At 47.3% G+C, this 15,452-nt stretch overlaps 1 protein-coding gene across 8 annotated transcripts in view; it reads right to left on the bottom strand.

Moving 5' to 3' along the window:
* Positions 1–2,222: 2,222 nt before the first annotated feature.
* Positions 2,223–15,452, bottom strand: part of RARS2 (arginyl-tRNA synthetase 2, mitochondrial) — a 61,381-nt gene continuing 48,151 nt past the window's right edge. For 4 of the 8 annotated variants that reach the window (XM_038394739.2, XM_043510632.1, XM_043510638.1 and 1 more), the window contains 3 exons: positions 9,101–9,175; positions 8,387–8,450; positions 3,573–3,719 (listed from right to left, as the gene is read on the bottom strand). In XM_038394739.2, coding sequence (XP_038250667.1) covers positions 3,633–3,719; positions 8,387–8,450; positions 9,101–9,175 — 226 coding nt within the window. In that variant the 3' untranslated portion in view covers positions 3,573–3,632. Of the gene's footprint in view, positions 2,594–3,572; positions 3,720–8,386; positions 8,451–9,100; positions 9,176–15,452 lie in introns of those variants that run through there. The other 4 variants (XM_043510636.1, XM_043510634.1, XM_043510633.1 and 1 more) reach the window with 4 other exon arrangements.

Consider the following 15,452-nt stretch of genomic DNA (forward strand, 5'->3'; position numbering starts at 1 on the left):
GGGAAAGAAGAACCTTTCTTTTGACTAACAGGTGTATGGCAGGGGTGGGCAAACTTTTTGGCCTGAGGGCCACATTGGGGTTGCAAAACTATATGGAGGGCTGGGTAGGGAAGGCTGTGCCTCCCCAAACAGCCTGGTCCCTGCCCCCTATCCGCCCGCCTCAGAATCCCTGACCCATCCAGCCTGGCCTGCTCCTTGTCCCCTGACCACCCCCTCCTGGGACGCCACCGCCTATCCAACCCCCCCTGCTCCCTGTCCCATGACTGCCCCAGTCCCTATCCACACCCCCACCCCGACAGGCCCCCTGGGACTCCCACACTTATCCAACCCTCTCCCCCCCCCACCGGGCAGAATCTGTGACGTCCATTGACCCCCATGACATTTTCTGCCCTGGGGCTGGAGCTTCCAGCCAGCCCCGCCCTCGCAGCTCCCAGCTCCCCGCCCCCAACCTGGTGGGGGACCCCCAGCAGTTGCACCCCACACCTGCCCAACTGCAGCCGCAACTAGCGGCTGGAGGACTCTGCAGCTACCAGCTGCCCAGTGTAAGGGGACCCCACAGCAGCCCAGCCCCACGGGCAAGAGTGGACTGAGCAAGAGTGGACTGTTGAAAGGAAAAAACCTACTATCATATCTTCATCTGTACTGAGCATCCTTCAGTCACTAAGTAAAATTGTTGCTTTTGGCCATAGTGGAACACACCTGGTACAATATACAAGTACATTTTTCATTGAGTAACTTTTAAAATGTGAAGCTGTTTCTATCTTTTATAAGACTAGTGTAAAATGTCCCATTTTTGTTAGGACGAATTTGTGAAACCAGTTCACTGATTACACGAGGGAACCACTAATAATGTAGGTCGGTGTTCTCTTCACATCTATGTATGGGTGTCAAGTCATTATGTGTGGTTTTTGGATTGAAGGTGATGCATACTTTTTATCTATGTTCCAAGTAGTTTTCTGTGCCATATCCCAGATTGAGCTGTTCTGCGTGCACAGCAGAGGGATGCATGTAAAACCTGGAAGTGTTTAAGTGTTTTGCTTGTTGAATGGTGACAAATCTGTACAGGTTCAACAAATGCCTCAGAGGGCAAAACCCCTGCTGTAGTTGATCCTCAACTCTTTGGAAGGTATAGATCAATCCAACCCACATAGGCAATGCATTAATAGAAAACACACAGCAATTAATGGCTACAGGGCACTTTGTACCGTTTTAGTTCTAGAAAACCAATGTTGGTACATTTGTTCAGATTGACTTTCATAACTGATTACATTCTAGACCTGGCCATAGGTGATTAATGCTGCTGCTGTTTGAGAGCCTTAAAAGTCACACATAAGAGGCTCAAGTCTAACTCATTCCCGCTTACAAAATAACTGTTGAAATTCTACTTCATTGGCATGAAATAGCTTAAAACGCAAGCCATTGCCCCCACCTTAAAGAGACTCCAGCCTCTTGAAATCTGATCAACTTTAAAAAGGATATTAAAAGCAGAAGGCTCTGCCCCTCTCAAGTTTTTGTTTTCACTGTGACCTTTTCCTATTCTTTAAAATTCTCTAAGGTAAAGAAAACCCCCCAACAAACAAAATAAGATAAATTTAACTTGACTATAGAGGGGCAATAGCAAAACTGAATGTACGCGAAGGACCTGATTTGTGTTTATTATGCACTGTGACCCTCAGCAGGTCTGGAAAATCCCCTACTACTACGTGTTGTCACTGCTATTAGGGAAGATTAGGAAACCAAGCCAGGGGTGTCCAAAGGCTAGAAGCTAGTATCTGGGCTCTGAGGCATAGGTGGGGTGGCCTGCAATGGTGGCAGCTGGTGGTGGAGGTGGCAGCAGGGGGGGCTGTCCTGGGCCCTGCACCCCCTTAGGGACAGCTCTGCAGGCAGGTACGCCCTGCCTCCCTCCTCCCCACCTCGGTGATCTGCTGCTGGCTGCTCCCAACAGATGTGCCCGGGCTGCTGCAGAAGAGGCGTGTGTTCCCCACAGATTTGTTTGGCCCCCATTTTTCTGTGGGGGAGCCAAAAAATCGGCAGAAGGTAGGAATTCTGCACCCCCCACAGGGCGTAGACTTCCCCCAGGAGTATACACATTAAGGGATTGATTAGCAGGGGAGCCCTATACTTGGTTAAGATAACATGATCAATGGAGGATAGAAAAGTAAATATTAGCTCATGTGTTCCTCTTCCTCATTCCCTGTGGTGCTTGTCTTTCAACACCGAGGAAATGTAGTGACAATCGAGCTGATTCATAAAATGAACTTTTTCCTTTACCCGTCCCTCTGAGTGAATTTAGCAGCCATGCAGCTCCATTCATTTTAAGTAGTGCATTAAGAGCTAATCTTGCAGGGGTGGGGGCTGTACTTAGAACTAGTCTTCCAAGTACACAGACGCTTAGATTTTATTCAGGAAACACAGACAAATTCTGGCAAGGCCTTTTATTGCTAGTCATGAAATAGCAATAGGGTAATATGCTAGGCTCCCTTCCTTTCCACTATCGTATTGTTTTATGGCACATCTGCTCCAAGGTTGCAGCTTGTGCTCAGTGGTATTATCCTTAGATTATGATGTGGTTCTCATGTTGCTATTTCTTCATCTAAAAAAAAAAAAATCAAAACCACTTCTCAGAGCCATCTTTTCTATTGAAACTGGGGAGAAGGCTCCTGGGGGGGCAAAAGGAGGTTTGGCAACTGGTCCAGACCATATAGTTGAAGTGGGAAAGATCATAAAGGCAATGGGAAATCCAGAACAGCCTGTAACCAAACCATAGTTTGTATGAACTGCATTGCATCTCCTGCCATTACACTATTAGGTTTAGATAAACTTTGATTTAATCATTAATAAGGGCTCAGGGTGGGTGGGAGGGTAAGTAATATTGAACTGTGAAACATGAGTGAAATAAACTGAAGGGAGGACATTTTTAGTGAGAGCAAGTGGAAGAGTAGGGACTCAAATGCTTGTGGACATGTGAGGGTGAACATTGAATCTGTCTCAAAGCAAAAGCACCCTGCCCCTGCAAAAAAACCAAAACCCTCCCTGCTACCTTGCTTACCATCCCCTAACAGATATAATTATAACTGGATATAAATGAGAACTTGGGAGTTACAGAAGATGCCAACAAGACCAGATGTAAATGGATCTCCATGCTGACCCAGGTGTATGAAAAGAAAAGGGGAGACATCTATCCAATAACTGAAAGCTCTTTTACATGTAGAGAGGAAATGGAAGTACTAGGATTGTAGATCTTAAGTGGAGGAGATTTGTTCAATGGGGTATACGGTTCAATGCCACTTCTCTTAGGAAAAGGGAAAATTAAGTGCTCCAAGCTGCTGTAACTGTGCAAACATATGACCCTCCCTCATTGATAACAGGGATTACAGCCAACATTTTCAAATGGCTTGAAGCACTATCAAGGGTACAACGTTATGAGTGGCAGTGAGACAGGGAAATGGACAACAGGGTTCTGTCCCATGGGAAGCTGTTAGTACACTTGCCTGAGGCACAGGAGAACAGCAAAGACCAGACAAGAAGAGAGTTTGCAGGACTGAAGTAACAATGAGGGTCACAACAGTAGCTGGATTCTCATTAAAAACTTTTACTAAGAAGCTTAATTTACATTGCAGGAGGCTTTTTCGTTACATTTGGCTTACAGGCGTGATTCCAAGAAGTTTCATTCCATTAGCTAGAACAGAACGTGCAGCCTGGAAAAGGCGGAGTCTTGCCTGCAAAATAAAAGTAACAATCAACTTATGCAGTCACATCATCTGAATAGCAGTTTATACTTCCATGACCAAGGAGCATAGTCTCAAGGAAAGGGCTAGGAGGAAGCCTGTTAAAAATGAAGACAGCTACGTGTGTGTCATCTTTGTTTAAAAGGAGTCTGAGGATTAGGGTTTGTTTAACACGATGAAGATACAAAGTGCCGAATACTAGTAGCAGCTCAAGGACTAGAGGAAGCCACTTTCATCCTCCACCACAATAGCACTGAACAACTGATCTAAGGGTGAAAGTGGTGGAATTTATTCTCAACGTTGTAGAGACCATTCAAGCCAAAGTCACAAACAGGTCTCTAGCCACATCCAGCCTGGCCTCCCTGACCGAGGGAATGAGACCCTGCTGCAGAAAGCCTAGCATAGGAGCGAGCAGAGTGGAGAGCTGCCACGGTGGAACACGAGACAATTGGTCTGGATCCACAAAGGGACTCAGCTGTTGCAATGCCTATCTTTTAGACACCTCTGGAACGATAATGGGATCCATAAAACCTGAGTTAGGTCCCTGGGCTCCTTGTACAAGAAGGGTGGGGTGGGTATTGCCTCCCTTGTAACTTTTAGCCTAGTGAGTAGATAACTCTCTCAGGGTTTGGGAGACCCAGGTTTGGTTCCCCCCTCTGCCTGCAAGGGAGAAGGGATCTGAATAGGGATCTCCAAACTCTAAGGAGTGCGCCCAAACCACCAGGATATTCTAATATCTCCTGTTGAAGCCATTCCACTTGGTATACTTACTGAAAGAGTCACTGGGCCACAGAGACTGACTCCACAGACTGGTGGTTAGGGCACCCAGCTGGGAGGTGAGAGCTGCAGGGTCCAGTCCCCCTGCTTCAAATCACTCTTATGCCAGGTGGAATAGCTTCAGCAGAAGAGACTGAGCAAGGCTGCCCCTTTCCAGTCAGAATATCCCCTAGACCAGTGGGAGGGCACTCAGAGGTGGGAGATCCCTATTTAAATCCCTTCTCCCCATCATGCAAAGGGATGAAGTGAACCTGATCTCCCACATCCCAGGTGAGTGCTCTAACTGCTGGGGTAAGTGTTAGGGAGGCAGATGGCACCTCCTCCACTGGTCAGATTTGGAACATGCAGCTAACATGCCTACCACATTAGAACCCATAAGAAGCCAGGCAGAGGAGTGCTTGTCTTCCCCTGCTTCATGGATTGCACTGACGCGTAGGCATAAAAAGGCTGTGGATGCCCAGAGTGAGGAGGATTTCAGTGCCTGGAGGATTAGGCAGCAGTTGAGTGAGGGTTGTGTGGCTAGCAGTGGCACCTAATTCGGGGGGTTAGGTGCCTAAGTCCTTAAATGGATCTGAGCCACAGCAACCGTCAGAAAAACAGGGAGTTCCAAGCAGCACACAGGTACGATACATACACCTTGTGGCCACACTGGACCTTTGAGAAGCTGAGTATAGACGTCCTCTCACCTTCAGCTGACAGCCTAGCATATTCAGGTTGGGTTGCAGTGTTGCTGTAGCCCTGTTGGTCCCAGGATATTAGAGAGACAAGGTGGGTGAAGTAATATTTTTTTATTGCACCAACTTCTGTTGGAGAGACAGCTCTTGAGCTATATTGAGTTCTTCTTTAGGTCTGGGAAAGGTACTCACAAGGCCTCTCTACACTAAAAATATAAGTGGGGGGCTTTCAGCCTCCTACATTGCCCCTCTTAAGTCAGTGGAAATGCTCCTGGTGACGACATGCACCACTTACAGAAGGATAGCGTGGACATGAACTGCTGCAGTAATTACTGCAGTAGTTGTAAGATGACTTAACATAGGATCAGCAGGGAGTCGGGCTGGGCTGCTGCCTGGAGGCTCAGTGCTCCCCACGGGGAGCCCTGGTATTGCCTGGAGGCTCCCGGCTCCCTGCCACCAGGAGCCCACCTGCTTCCCTGGGCTCTCTGCTCCCTACCGCAGCCGGGCTCCCGGGGGAGAGCTCTGCACTCAGAGTCTGGGCAGCTCCTGGTGGGGAGCCGGAAGCCTTGGGGCAGTCACTTGGCTCCCCCCAGGGAGCTGACTGGCTGGAAGGCGGGAGGGCACATCCTGGCGGCTGCCAGGAGGCTTCTGGCTCCCTGTGGGGAGTCCAGCAGCTGTATCAAAGCTCAGAGCGGGGAGCATGAACAGCAGCTGTGTTGGGAGCAGGTACCTGGGGGGCAGCCGGGCTCTAGCTGGAGCCCCCAACCTGCCCGATTGACAGTGCAGCTTTCTTGTCAATTTCACGGCTCCCAGCATGGAGCCGTGAAATTGACAAGAATGACAGCCAACAGCTGATGTAAGTAACACTGTCTCTACAGGGACACTGTGTCACCCTAATTACACCAACATAAGCCCTACACCTCATGGAGTTGGAGTTATTATGTCAGTGTAGTAGAGCACTTACATCTGCAGAAGCCAGGCTGTAGTGTGTTCACTGACATAATTAAATTGATGTAAGCTGCCTTATGTTGACCTAACTGTAGTGTAGACCAAGCCCGAGTGTCACAGCAAAATACAAGGTGAAACAGATTTTTTAGCCTAAGTAATTAACACATATTCTAAGGGACCGGCAAGGTGAAGTGGCCTGTTAACATGCCTGCAGTCATAGGCCAAAAGAGGGTACAGTGAGTTATAGATTGTTGTAATAAACCATAAATCCTGTGTCTTTATACAGTCTTTGACTTGTAGTTTCTAGCAAAGTTATGAATTTAAGCTCCCAGGCTTGTCTTTTGAAAGTGTTGTGCAGGTTTTCTTTGAGGATGGGGACAGGCAGGTCAGATATAGAGTGATCGCTTTGTGAAAAGTGTTCACCCACAGGTGAGAGGATATTTTGGGTTAAAGGTTAAACATATGCTGTGGCACTCCTGAGTATCTTTCCCAAACCTGAACAAGAGCTCAACGTAGCTCAAAAGATTGTCTCTTTCACCAACAGAAGTTGGTCCATTAAAAGATATTACCTCACCCATCTTGTCTTTAGGATAGGCATGTTCTAGAAGATGGAACATCCAGGTATTATCTGTTCCATCCCCAGCTGTAGATCAAAGAAACCCCAACTACTTGTTGATGGAAGTTTCTCCACCACTTTCCCAAACACAATATTATCATCTGATGTATTTCAGAAATTACACAGTAAAGAATATTGATTTTTCTCTTGGCCCCAGTTCCTCCCTCCTCTACTGCTCCAGAATACTCAGTTTCTACCTGAGAGACCAATTTTTTTAAGTCACATATTGAACCTGGATTTATGGGTATGCGTGTGTCTGCATACATCATCCATACTTCAGAGTCCCCTCAAACCTCTCACCCCCAATGGAGTGTAAGAGGAAATCTAGAATCAGACAGAGCTAAGTCAGAAAGAATAAAAAAGTCTGCTTGCATATTCTATTCATGTGGCTTAAAATAAAGCAGCAACAAAACCACATCTCCAGTAGTGATACTTAAGTGCACACAAATTAAAATGCTCTATGCTGGCAAGACTTGCATAGCTTTTCATGCCAATAGAGAATGTGACCTGGTATATGGCCAATAGGTTGGTGAGAACAATATCAAATGTCACTTTGAAGGAACACCTGGCCCTGTAAAAGCTGCTGTTTTGTAAGGTGCGCAGAGAAGATGTACTTGTCCTTTGCATTGTTGGACTTGTTCTCCGGTTCCCACAGGAGATGGAACAAGCTGCCACAAGGCAGAAGTCTCTCTTCTTTGGTCATATCCCACTTGCTCTGGGACTGAGCACTTTAAGAGCACAGCAATAGTAAGCATTTGGGAGCGTGTTAGGAGATAAGGGGAAGACCAGACTTTCACCACTCTTCAGAACTACTGGGAATCTGACCTCACGTCTATCAAAAAAGCTGTGCTTACTAAAAGGTGCATTAAATTCAATGGAGCTTTAAGCTCAACTATATGGAATATCTTCTTTATAATCTTCTCACTTATTTTTCACAACAGAACATTGCAAAGCTCAATCCTGAAGGAAGAGTCATCATGAAAGAGAGACACGCAATTACTTTTCAAATCAGTATGAGACAGAATAAAAGATGGTGTAATTAGGGTAGCATTTACTCAATAGTTAAGGGATCAGATCTCTCGCCCGAAGATTCACAGCCTTCTAATTTGCATCTAGGTGGAACTGCACATAGCAGTCGATAGCCTATGTTGGTAGACTAGCAGTATAGAAAATTTGTATTGTGTAGGCGGAATTAGGGAGTGGGGGTTCAGTCATCTCACATAGCTCTGTTCTCCTACTTAAGCTGAGGAAACCATCAGAAACTAACCAAAATGTTAAACACTCTCCGGAATATCAGGGAGAAGAAAATGAGAGAGAAAGGGAACAACTGCTCTGAAGCAATTCCCTCTAAGTGGTGCTCAGAGTCACATTGAAGAGGTGCAGAGAGAGCCCTTGGCAGTCAGGGTGGGCTTGCAGCCATGAGTTCCTGTTCCTTCATTGGAAAAAAGGGCAATTCTGCAGCTCAGAACCAGCCTCATGCCATCCCTACAGTTAGTGCTTCCAAGAGCGCCTCTTAGTTTCAACCGTTTGGAGAGTGAATAGGTGTGTCCTTGTAAACAGTCGTTTGCTGGATAGACAATGTTTCTCTGGCTACACAGCTCAAGTACACTGAATTACAGTCACACAGCAATAATGCACAATACCTGGGCTTGTTCAGGGGCACTGCCTTTCACAGGGAGCGTTTTATGAGCCACAGCAGCAAGATGGCTGAAACAGAAAAGTGGATTAGAACCAGCAATTCCCTTAAGAAGAGCAGTTACATGGGCTGCAGAAAGCAGCAGAACTAGAAGATCCACCCCCAACCACCAGACTAAGATCAGTTTATAAGGGCCTTTGGGCAAACGGTCCTTTTCAGGACTGGATTCTGAGTTTTATGTCTCACAGCTGCCTCATAAAAGAAGAAATGACTAATTTTGCTTGCTGGTACAGATATGATTTTAGAAGTACATACTGGAAATATGAGATAGGGACCAAAGAGTTATTTGGTCTGGGGCACTGTAACATTTCCGAAGGGACACCCATTCCTGTGTCAGTGATTACAAGTTTGATTTGTATTATCAACTTATTCTGCTTCAGTTATCCTCCTTTGTTTCTCCCTCTCCCCTCCTCCAAGAGAAGAGCTTGAGCCACAACATTTAGATCTAGATCCAATCCTGTCCCATGTGCAAAGGGATGCAGATTTGGGGTTTTAGGTCTGCCCACAAGGGCTAGCTGTGGAGTTCAGATTGGGAACAGAGCACCCAGACGCCTGGAGGGCCTACGCTTGCTTGTACTGACTTGTCGATGTTGTTGGAGTTTGATTCTAGTGAAACTGAGAATTAAAGCTGTTCAGCAATAACAAATATTTCTTTCCTTACCTGAGTGTTAGGAGGTAGCTGACAATGTGCTTGGGCTGAAGATCTTCAGAGGATTTATACAGTACCTCATCGTAGCTGGGGAGAAAGTAAGGGACAGTTCAGACCTGACCCTGCAATCACAAGAAAACTAACTAAAGTTCTTAAAACAGGAATAAAGAAAGGGACTGCAGCTGTTGGGAATAGCATCATCATAATACAGAAGTACATTTAAAACCTGCTGAATTAATATTGTAGATTTCAGAGCTCACAACAGGTGGTCAAAAGCAAAGATAATAAATGGCTGCTCCTGAAATATTATGTTCTGCTTTAAATCTTATCGCTCACTGTGGGTCATTATAAGAAGAAAAATCTACATTAAACGACCACTTGAGGCACTGTCATAAAGCAGTACCTTAAAGGATGTGGCCTTTTAATAAAGAGGACTCAGAATTTTTAACAGCTTAAAGGGACTCTCATAAAATTACAATTAGTAGATACAAACAAAAAAGTTGGTTCTCAAAATATGGAAATACAGTCAGCTGAGATGAAAAACAGTATTAAAACTCAAACATGTACAGATCTGCAGAGAGAAAATTTTCCCGAATAGTTCTGTTGCGTGCTCTCTCTGACAGGCTAGTAGGAATAATCCTACACCTGACAGCTCTGATCTTCAGAGCAGGGTCCCCTCCAAAGCAGAACTATGAAAGAGGATCTTCTGCCACTCCACTCTTGAATAGATTTCCACGTCCTCCCATCCCAATGTGCGTTCTTACAAAAGTAGAGCTTCCCTGGTAGTGTTATCTCTTGTGGTCAAGCTACAGCAAAACTGGGGAGTGGACACAGCAGGGGAAACAGGGTGGGGGAGGACTCAGCAATCAGGAGACGGTCTTAGAGGAACTGCACTTCTATGATTGCTCCACATTAACCCCCCTTGCATGCAAACCCAAAATTGACTTATTTATTTTGGTACTGCTGTAGCGCCAAGAGCCCCAGTCATGGCTGAAGACTTCATTGTGCCAGGTGCTGTCTAAACACATGATGAAAAACGTTTCCTGCCCCAAAGAGCTCACAGCCTCATGCACGTGTGCTGCACCAGTGGCCATGTGCAGGGTCTTGGGGAAAACGTAGCAGCTGCTAGCCTAGAGGTGAGCTGTGTTGCCACAAGATGTGATGTTATTTTAAAAACAATAACATAGTTGCTGGTCTCATGAGTGAAGTGGTCAGTATTACACGCTGGTTTCCATTTAAAAGGTACTTAAGAACCCCATGAGCTGTGTGGCAAGACACCTCCTACATCTCGCCCGCTCTGGCAATGGTGGGCTTGGGGTAAATCAGCCCCACTCTGGGCAGTGTTTCCCTTCCCCCTTCTGTGTCCCTTTGGCTGTGTTTCCAGGGTAGGCCCCAGGGTCGGTCTAAGGGGTGATCCTTCACCAAACAAAAGGGAAAACGTCTCGTAAACACAAAACCAAAGGGGGATACTTTCCATTCCTCCTCGCTGGGGCAGGCATCATCCCTTTGCTTGCCCCATAGCAGGTGCTCAGGTTTGGCTGTTCCCCTATGAGGAGCTCAACCCCTTAGCCTGGAGAAGCTTATTTCCCTGCTACCAGTAGCCTGGCAGTAGTTTCTCCCTCTCCCGCCTTTTCTCTCCCCAGAGGTTTTTTTTTTAAAGGCCTCAGGCAGCCCTTAATTGGGTTCAGGTGTCCCTAATTGACCTGAGGTAACCCCTTCTCAGCTTTACTCCTAGGGGATTTCTGCGCCGATGTGGGGGCGCAGAATTGATATGGCCCGCATTTTTCTATGCCCCCCACGCAGAAAAAGGCAAAACAAAATCCACTGGGGGACACATGCCTCTTCCCCGGCAGCCCAGACAGCGCGTCCATTCCAGCGTGCCTGGAGCAGCCTCAGAGACAGGGCATGCGTGCCTGCGTGATCACCGGGGGGGGGTTGGGGGGGGCTGAGCATATGTGCATGCCAGTGTTACTTCTGCGGGGGGTTCTGCGGGACTACGGGTCCGCAGCAGAAAACGCCCCCGTGCACAGAAAATGACAGAGAAGCCGCACTGGGTGTGACCATTTTTCAGAGTAGCAGCCGTGTTAGTCTGTATTCGCAAAAAGAAAAGGAGGACTTGTGGCACCTTAGAGACTAACAAATTTATTAGAGCATAAGCTTTCGTGGCTACAGCTCACTTAATCGGATGCATTCGGTGGAAAATACAGTGGGGAGATTGATACACACACAGAGAACATGAAACAATGGGTTTTATCATACACACTGTAAGGAGAGTGATCACTTAAGATGAGCTATTACCAGCAGCAGGGGGGGAGGGAAGAAAACCTTTCATGGTGACAAGCAAGGTAGGCTATTTCCAGCAGTTAACAAGAACATCTGAGGCACAGTGGGGGGTGGGGTGGGGTGGGGGGGAGAAATAACATGGGGAAATAGTTTTACTTTGTGTAATGACTCATCCATTCCCAGTCTCTATTCAAGCCTAAGTTAATAGTATCCAGTTTGCAAATTAATTCCAATTCAGCAGTCTCTCGTTGGAGTCTGTTTTTGAAGTTTTTTTGTTGAAGGATAGCCACTCTCAGGTCTGTGATCGAGTGACCAGAGAGATTGAAGTGTTCTCCAATTGGTTTTTGAACGTTATAATTCTTGACGTCTGATTTGTGTCCATTTATTCTTTTCGTAGAGACTGTCCAGTTTGGCCAATGTACATGGCAGAGGGGCATTGCTGGCACATGATGGCATATATCACATTGGTAGAACAGCCTCTGATAGTGTGGCTGATGTGATTAGGCCCTATGATGGTGTCCCCTGAATAGATGTGGACAGAGTTGGCAACGGGCTTTGTTGCAAGGATAGGTTCCTGGGTTAGTGGTTCTGTTGGTGGTGTGGTTGCTGGTGAGTATTTGCTTCAGATTGGGGGGCTGTCTGTAAGCAAGGACTGGTCTGTCTCCCAAGATCTGTGAGAGTGATGGGTCGTCCTTCAGGATAGGTTGTAGATAATTGATGATGCATTGGAGAGGTTTTAGTTGGGGGTTGCAGGTGATGGCGAGTGGCTTTCTGTTATTTTCTTTGTTGGGCCTGTCCTGTAGTAGGTGACTTTGGATACTCTTCTGGCTCTGTCATCTGTTTCTTCACTTCAGCAGGTGGGGTTGTAGTTGTAGGAATGCATGATAGAGATCTTGTAGGTGTTGTCTCTGTCTGAGGGGTTGGAGCAAATGCGGTTATATCGTAGAGCTTGGCTGTAGACAATGGATCGTATGGTATGATCTGGATGAAAGCTGGAGGTGTAGGTAGGAAGAATAGCGGTCAGTAGGTTTCTGTATAGGGTGGTGTTTATGGGACCATCGCTTATTAGCATGTAGGGTTCCAGGAAGTGGATCTCTTGTATGGACTGGTCCAGGGCTGAGGTTGATGTGGGATGGAAATTGTTGAAATCATGGGGAATTCCTCAGGGCTTCTTTCTGGGTCCAAGATGATGAAGATGTCATCAATGTAGCGCAAGTAGAGTAGGGGCATTAGGGACGAGCGAGCTGAGGAAGCGTTGTTCTAAGTTAGCCATAGGACAGGCCCAACAAAGAAAACAACAGAACGCCACTAGCCATCACCTTCAGCCCCCAACTAAAACCTCTCCAACGCATCATCAAGGATCTAAACCTATCCTGAAGGACGACGCATCACTCTCACAGATCTTGGGAGACAGGCCAGTCCTTGCTTACAGACAGACCCCCAATCTGAAGCAAATACTCACCAGCAACCACACCCACACAACAGAACCACTAACCCAGGAACCTATCCTTGCAACAAGGCCCGTTGCCAACTCTGTCCACATCTATTCAGGGGACACCATCATAGGGCCTAATCACATCAGCCACACTATCCGAGGCTCATTCACCTGCGCATCTACCAATGTGATATATGCCATCATGTGCCAGCAATGCCCCTCTGCCATGTACATTGGTCAAACTGGACAGTCTCTACGAAAAGAATAAATGGACACAAATCAGACGTCAAGAAATAACATTCAAAAACCAGTTGGAGAACTTCATCTCTCTGGTCACTCGATTACAGACCTGAGAGTGGCTATCCTTCAACAAAAAAACTTCAGAAACAGACTCCAACGAGAGACTGCTGAATTGGAATTAATTTGCAAACTGGATACTATTAACTTAGGCTTGAATAGAAACTGGGAATGGATGAGTCATTACATAAAGTAAAACTATTTCCCCATGTTATTTCTCCCCCCCACCCCACCCCCTACTGTGCCTCAGATGTTCTTGTTAACTGCTGGAAATAGCCTACCTTGCTTGTCACCATGAAAGGTTTTCCTCCCTCCCTCCCCTGCTGCTGGTGATGGCTCATCTTAAGTGATCATTCTCCTTACAGTGTGTATGATAAAACCCATTGTTTCATGTTCTCTGTGTGTGTATATAAATCTCCGCTCTGTATTTTCCACCAAATGCATCCGATGAAGCGAGCTGTAGCTCACGAAAGCTTATGCTCAAATAAATTTGTTAGTCTCTAAGATGCCACAAGTACTCCTTTTCTTTTTGGGAGTGACCATGTATGCAGTTTTTTTGGGGGGGAGGGATTGACCCCCAAAGGAGGTGACGCCTGGGCGGGGGGAGCACACGGGGTTACGTGCCACTGCCCTACTCCCTCCTTGTTTCTGCAAACGCAGAGCTTCCCAGCTCAGAGGCTGCATTGTCCAGCTCCGAGACTCTGCAGCTGAACGGAGCCTCCTGGGTCCTAGTGCCAGCTGGGCTCCCCTTCTGTGTTCTGGGAGCTTTCCTGTTTTCTGTGGAACAGTGATTTCCCACGGTGGGCCTGAGTAAGGGGGAGTGGCGGAAATGAGGGTAGGGGTTGGGGGGGAAGAGGCCATGGGGAAGGAAGGGGGTGGAATAGGGCAGGAGGAGGGAATGTGGAAGTGAGCAGAGTGGGATGGAGAAGATGGGGAATCATGGGGGGGGGAGAAGCAGGATCCCGGCACGTGGCATCCCCTCGATAGCAGCTGGGGCTCCCCCATTAAGGAGGCCCATCAAACCCTCACCCTGACAAGCCCTACCCCCCTACAACTGGATCCCTCTTACAAGCCCCCCACACCCAGACCCCCACCCCACTTGAGCCCCAACCAGCTGCACCTGGACCTCCACCCTTCCAAGCCCCACTCCCCCAGCATGCAGACCCCCTGCCCCCACACCCAGACACCTCCCCCAGCCAAGCCCCATCTCCCCACACCCAGACCCCCTCGCTGAGCCCAACCACCATCACCTGGATCCCCTAGGTAAATCCCATTACTTCTGCACCTGGAACCCCACAACGTGCCCCTGTACATCCAGATCTTCCCCTGAGCTGCCCACACCCAGACTGCCCCCCAAAGAAACCTCTCACCCCACACCTGGAACCCCCCCTCACCAAGCCTCTCCACACTTGGATCTTGCTGGGCTGAGCCTGCCCACCCACACCTGGTGTGCCTGGCACAGAGGGGCAGGGCCCAGGGTGTTTCTGGGACAGGCCCAGCCCTTGCACTGTGTCAGGATCAGGTGCAGCCTCACTGCCGAGTTCCTGTACCTCCCACCTCAATGTAGCCAGTGGCCTGTGTTCTCCACTGCCACACTAGAGCTACATTTATTTATTGACAAATAAAATTTGCAGAATTTTAAAATATTTTGTGCATAATTTTTAATTTTTTGGCACATAATTCCCTCAGGAGTATCAGGCTGTAGGAAAAAGGACCTTTAACATTCTGGGACTAACATATCAGCCTTCCCACACCCTCTTGCAGTTGTCCGGCCTGACTTTGTCACAGCTGGTTGCTAATACCAAGTTCACTGATCTGTAAAGTGGCTATTAAATGAAGAGACATGTCTCTGCTACTGCAATCTGTAGCCACATGAAATAAACTAATGAGTAGAGCTGGCTGAAAGTCAGAATTTCCCATCCATGGAAAATTAAAAAAACAAAACCGTTCAGCTTCAGAACAAAACAAATTTTTGAAATTTGCTGTGGAAGGGAAATTAGAAAAAATTAGTTTAGAACTTTTTGAAATTGACCCTGGGAGCCAAAAGCCTAGAAGCCCTGGGAACCACAACTGAGCCAGGAGCCTCAGAGCTTGGGAGCTGGGGTTTGCAGCTCTGTGACAGAGAGCCTGGAAGCCATGAGAGCTGGGGACCCTGGAAGTCCTGGGTCTGCTGTGCTGGGGCAGTCACATGGCTGAGCTGCCCTGCCCTGTGTTCCATCAAAAGTTCATCAACACTGACATGTTTCCATGAAACATTTTGGTTTCAACAAATTGGTATTTTCAGCTTTGTCTGAAAATTCCTGAGCAGATCTCCTAAAGAGTTCTTCTGTGTAACCTCTGCCTGCCAGA

Source organism: Dermochelys coriacea, chromosome 3 (genome assembly GCF_009764565.3).
Source record: "Dermochelys coriacea isolate rDerCor1 chromosome 3, rDerCor1.pri.v4, whole genome shotgun sequence".
NCBI lineage: Eukaryota > Metazoa > Chordata > Testudines > Dermochelyidae > Dermochelys > Dermochelys coriacea.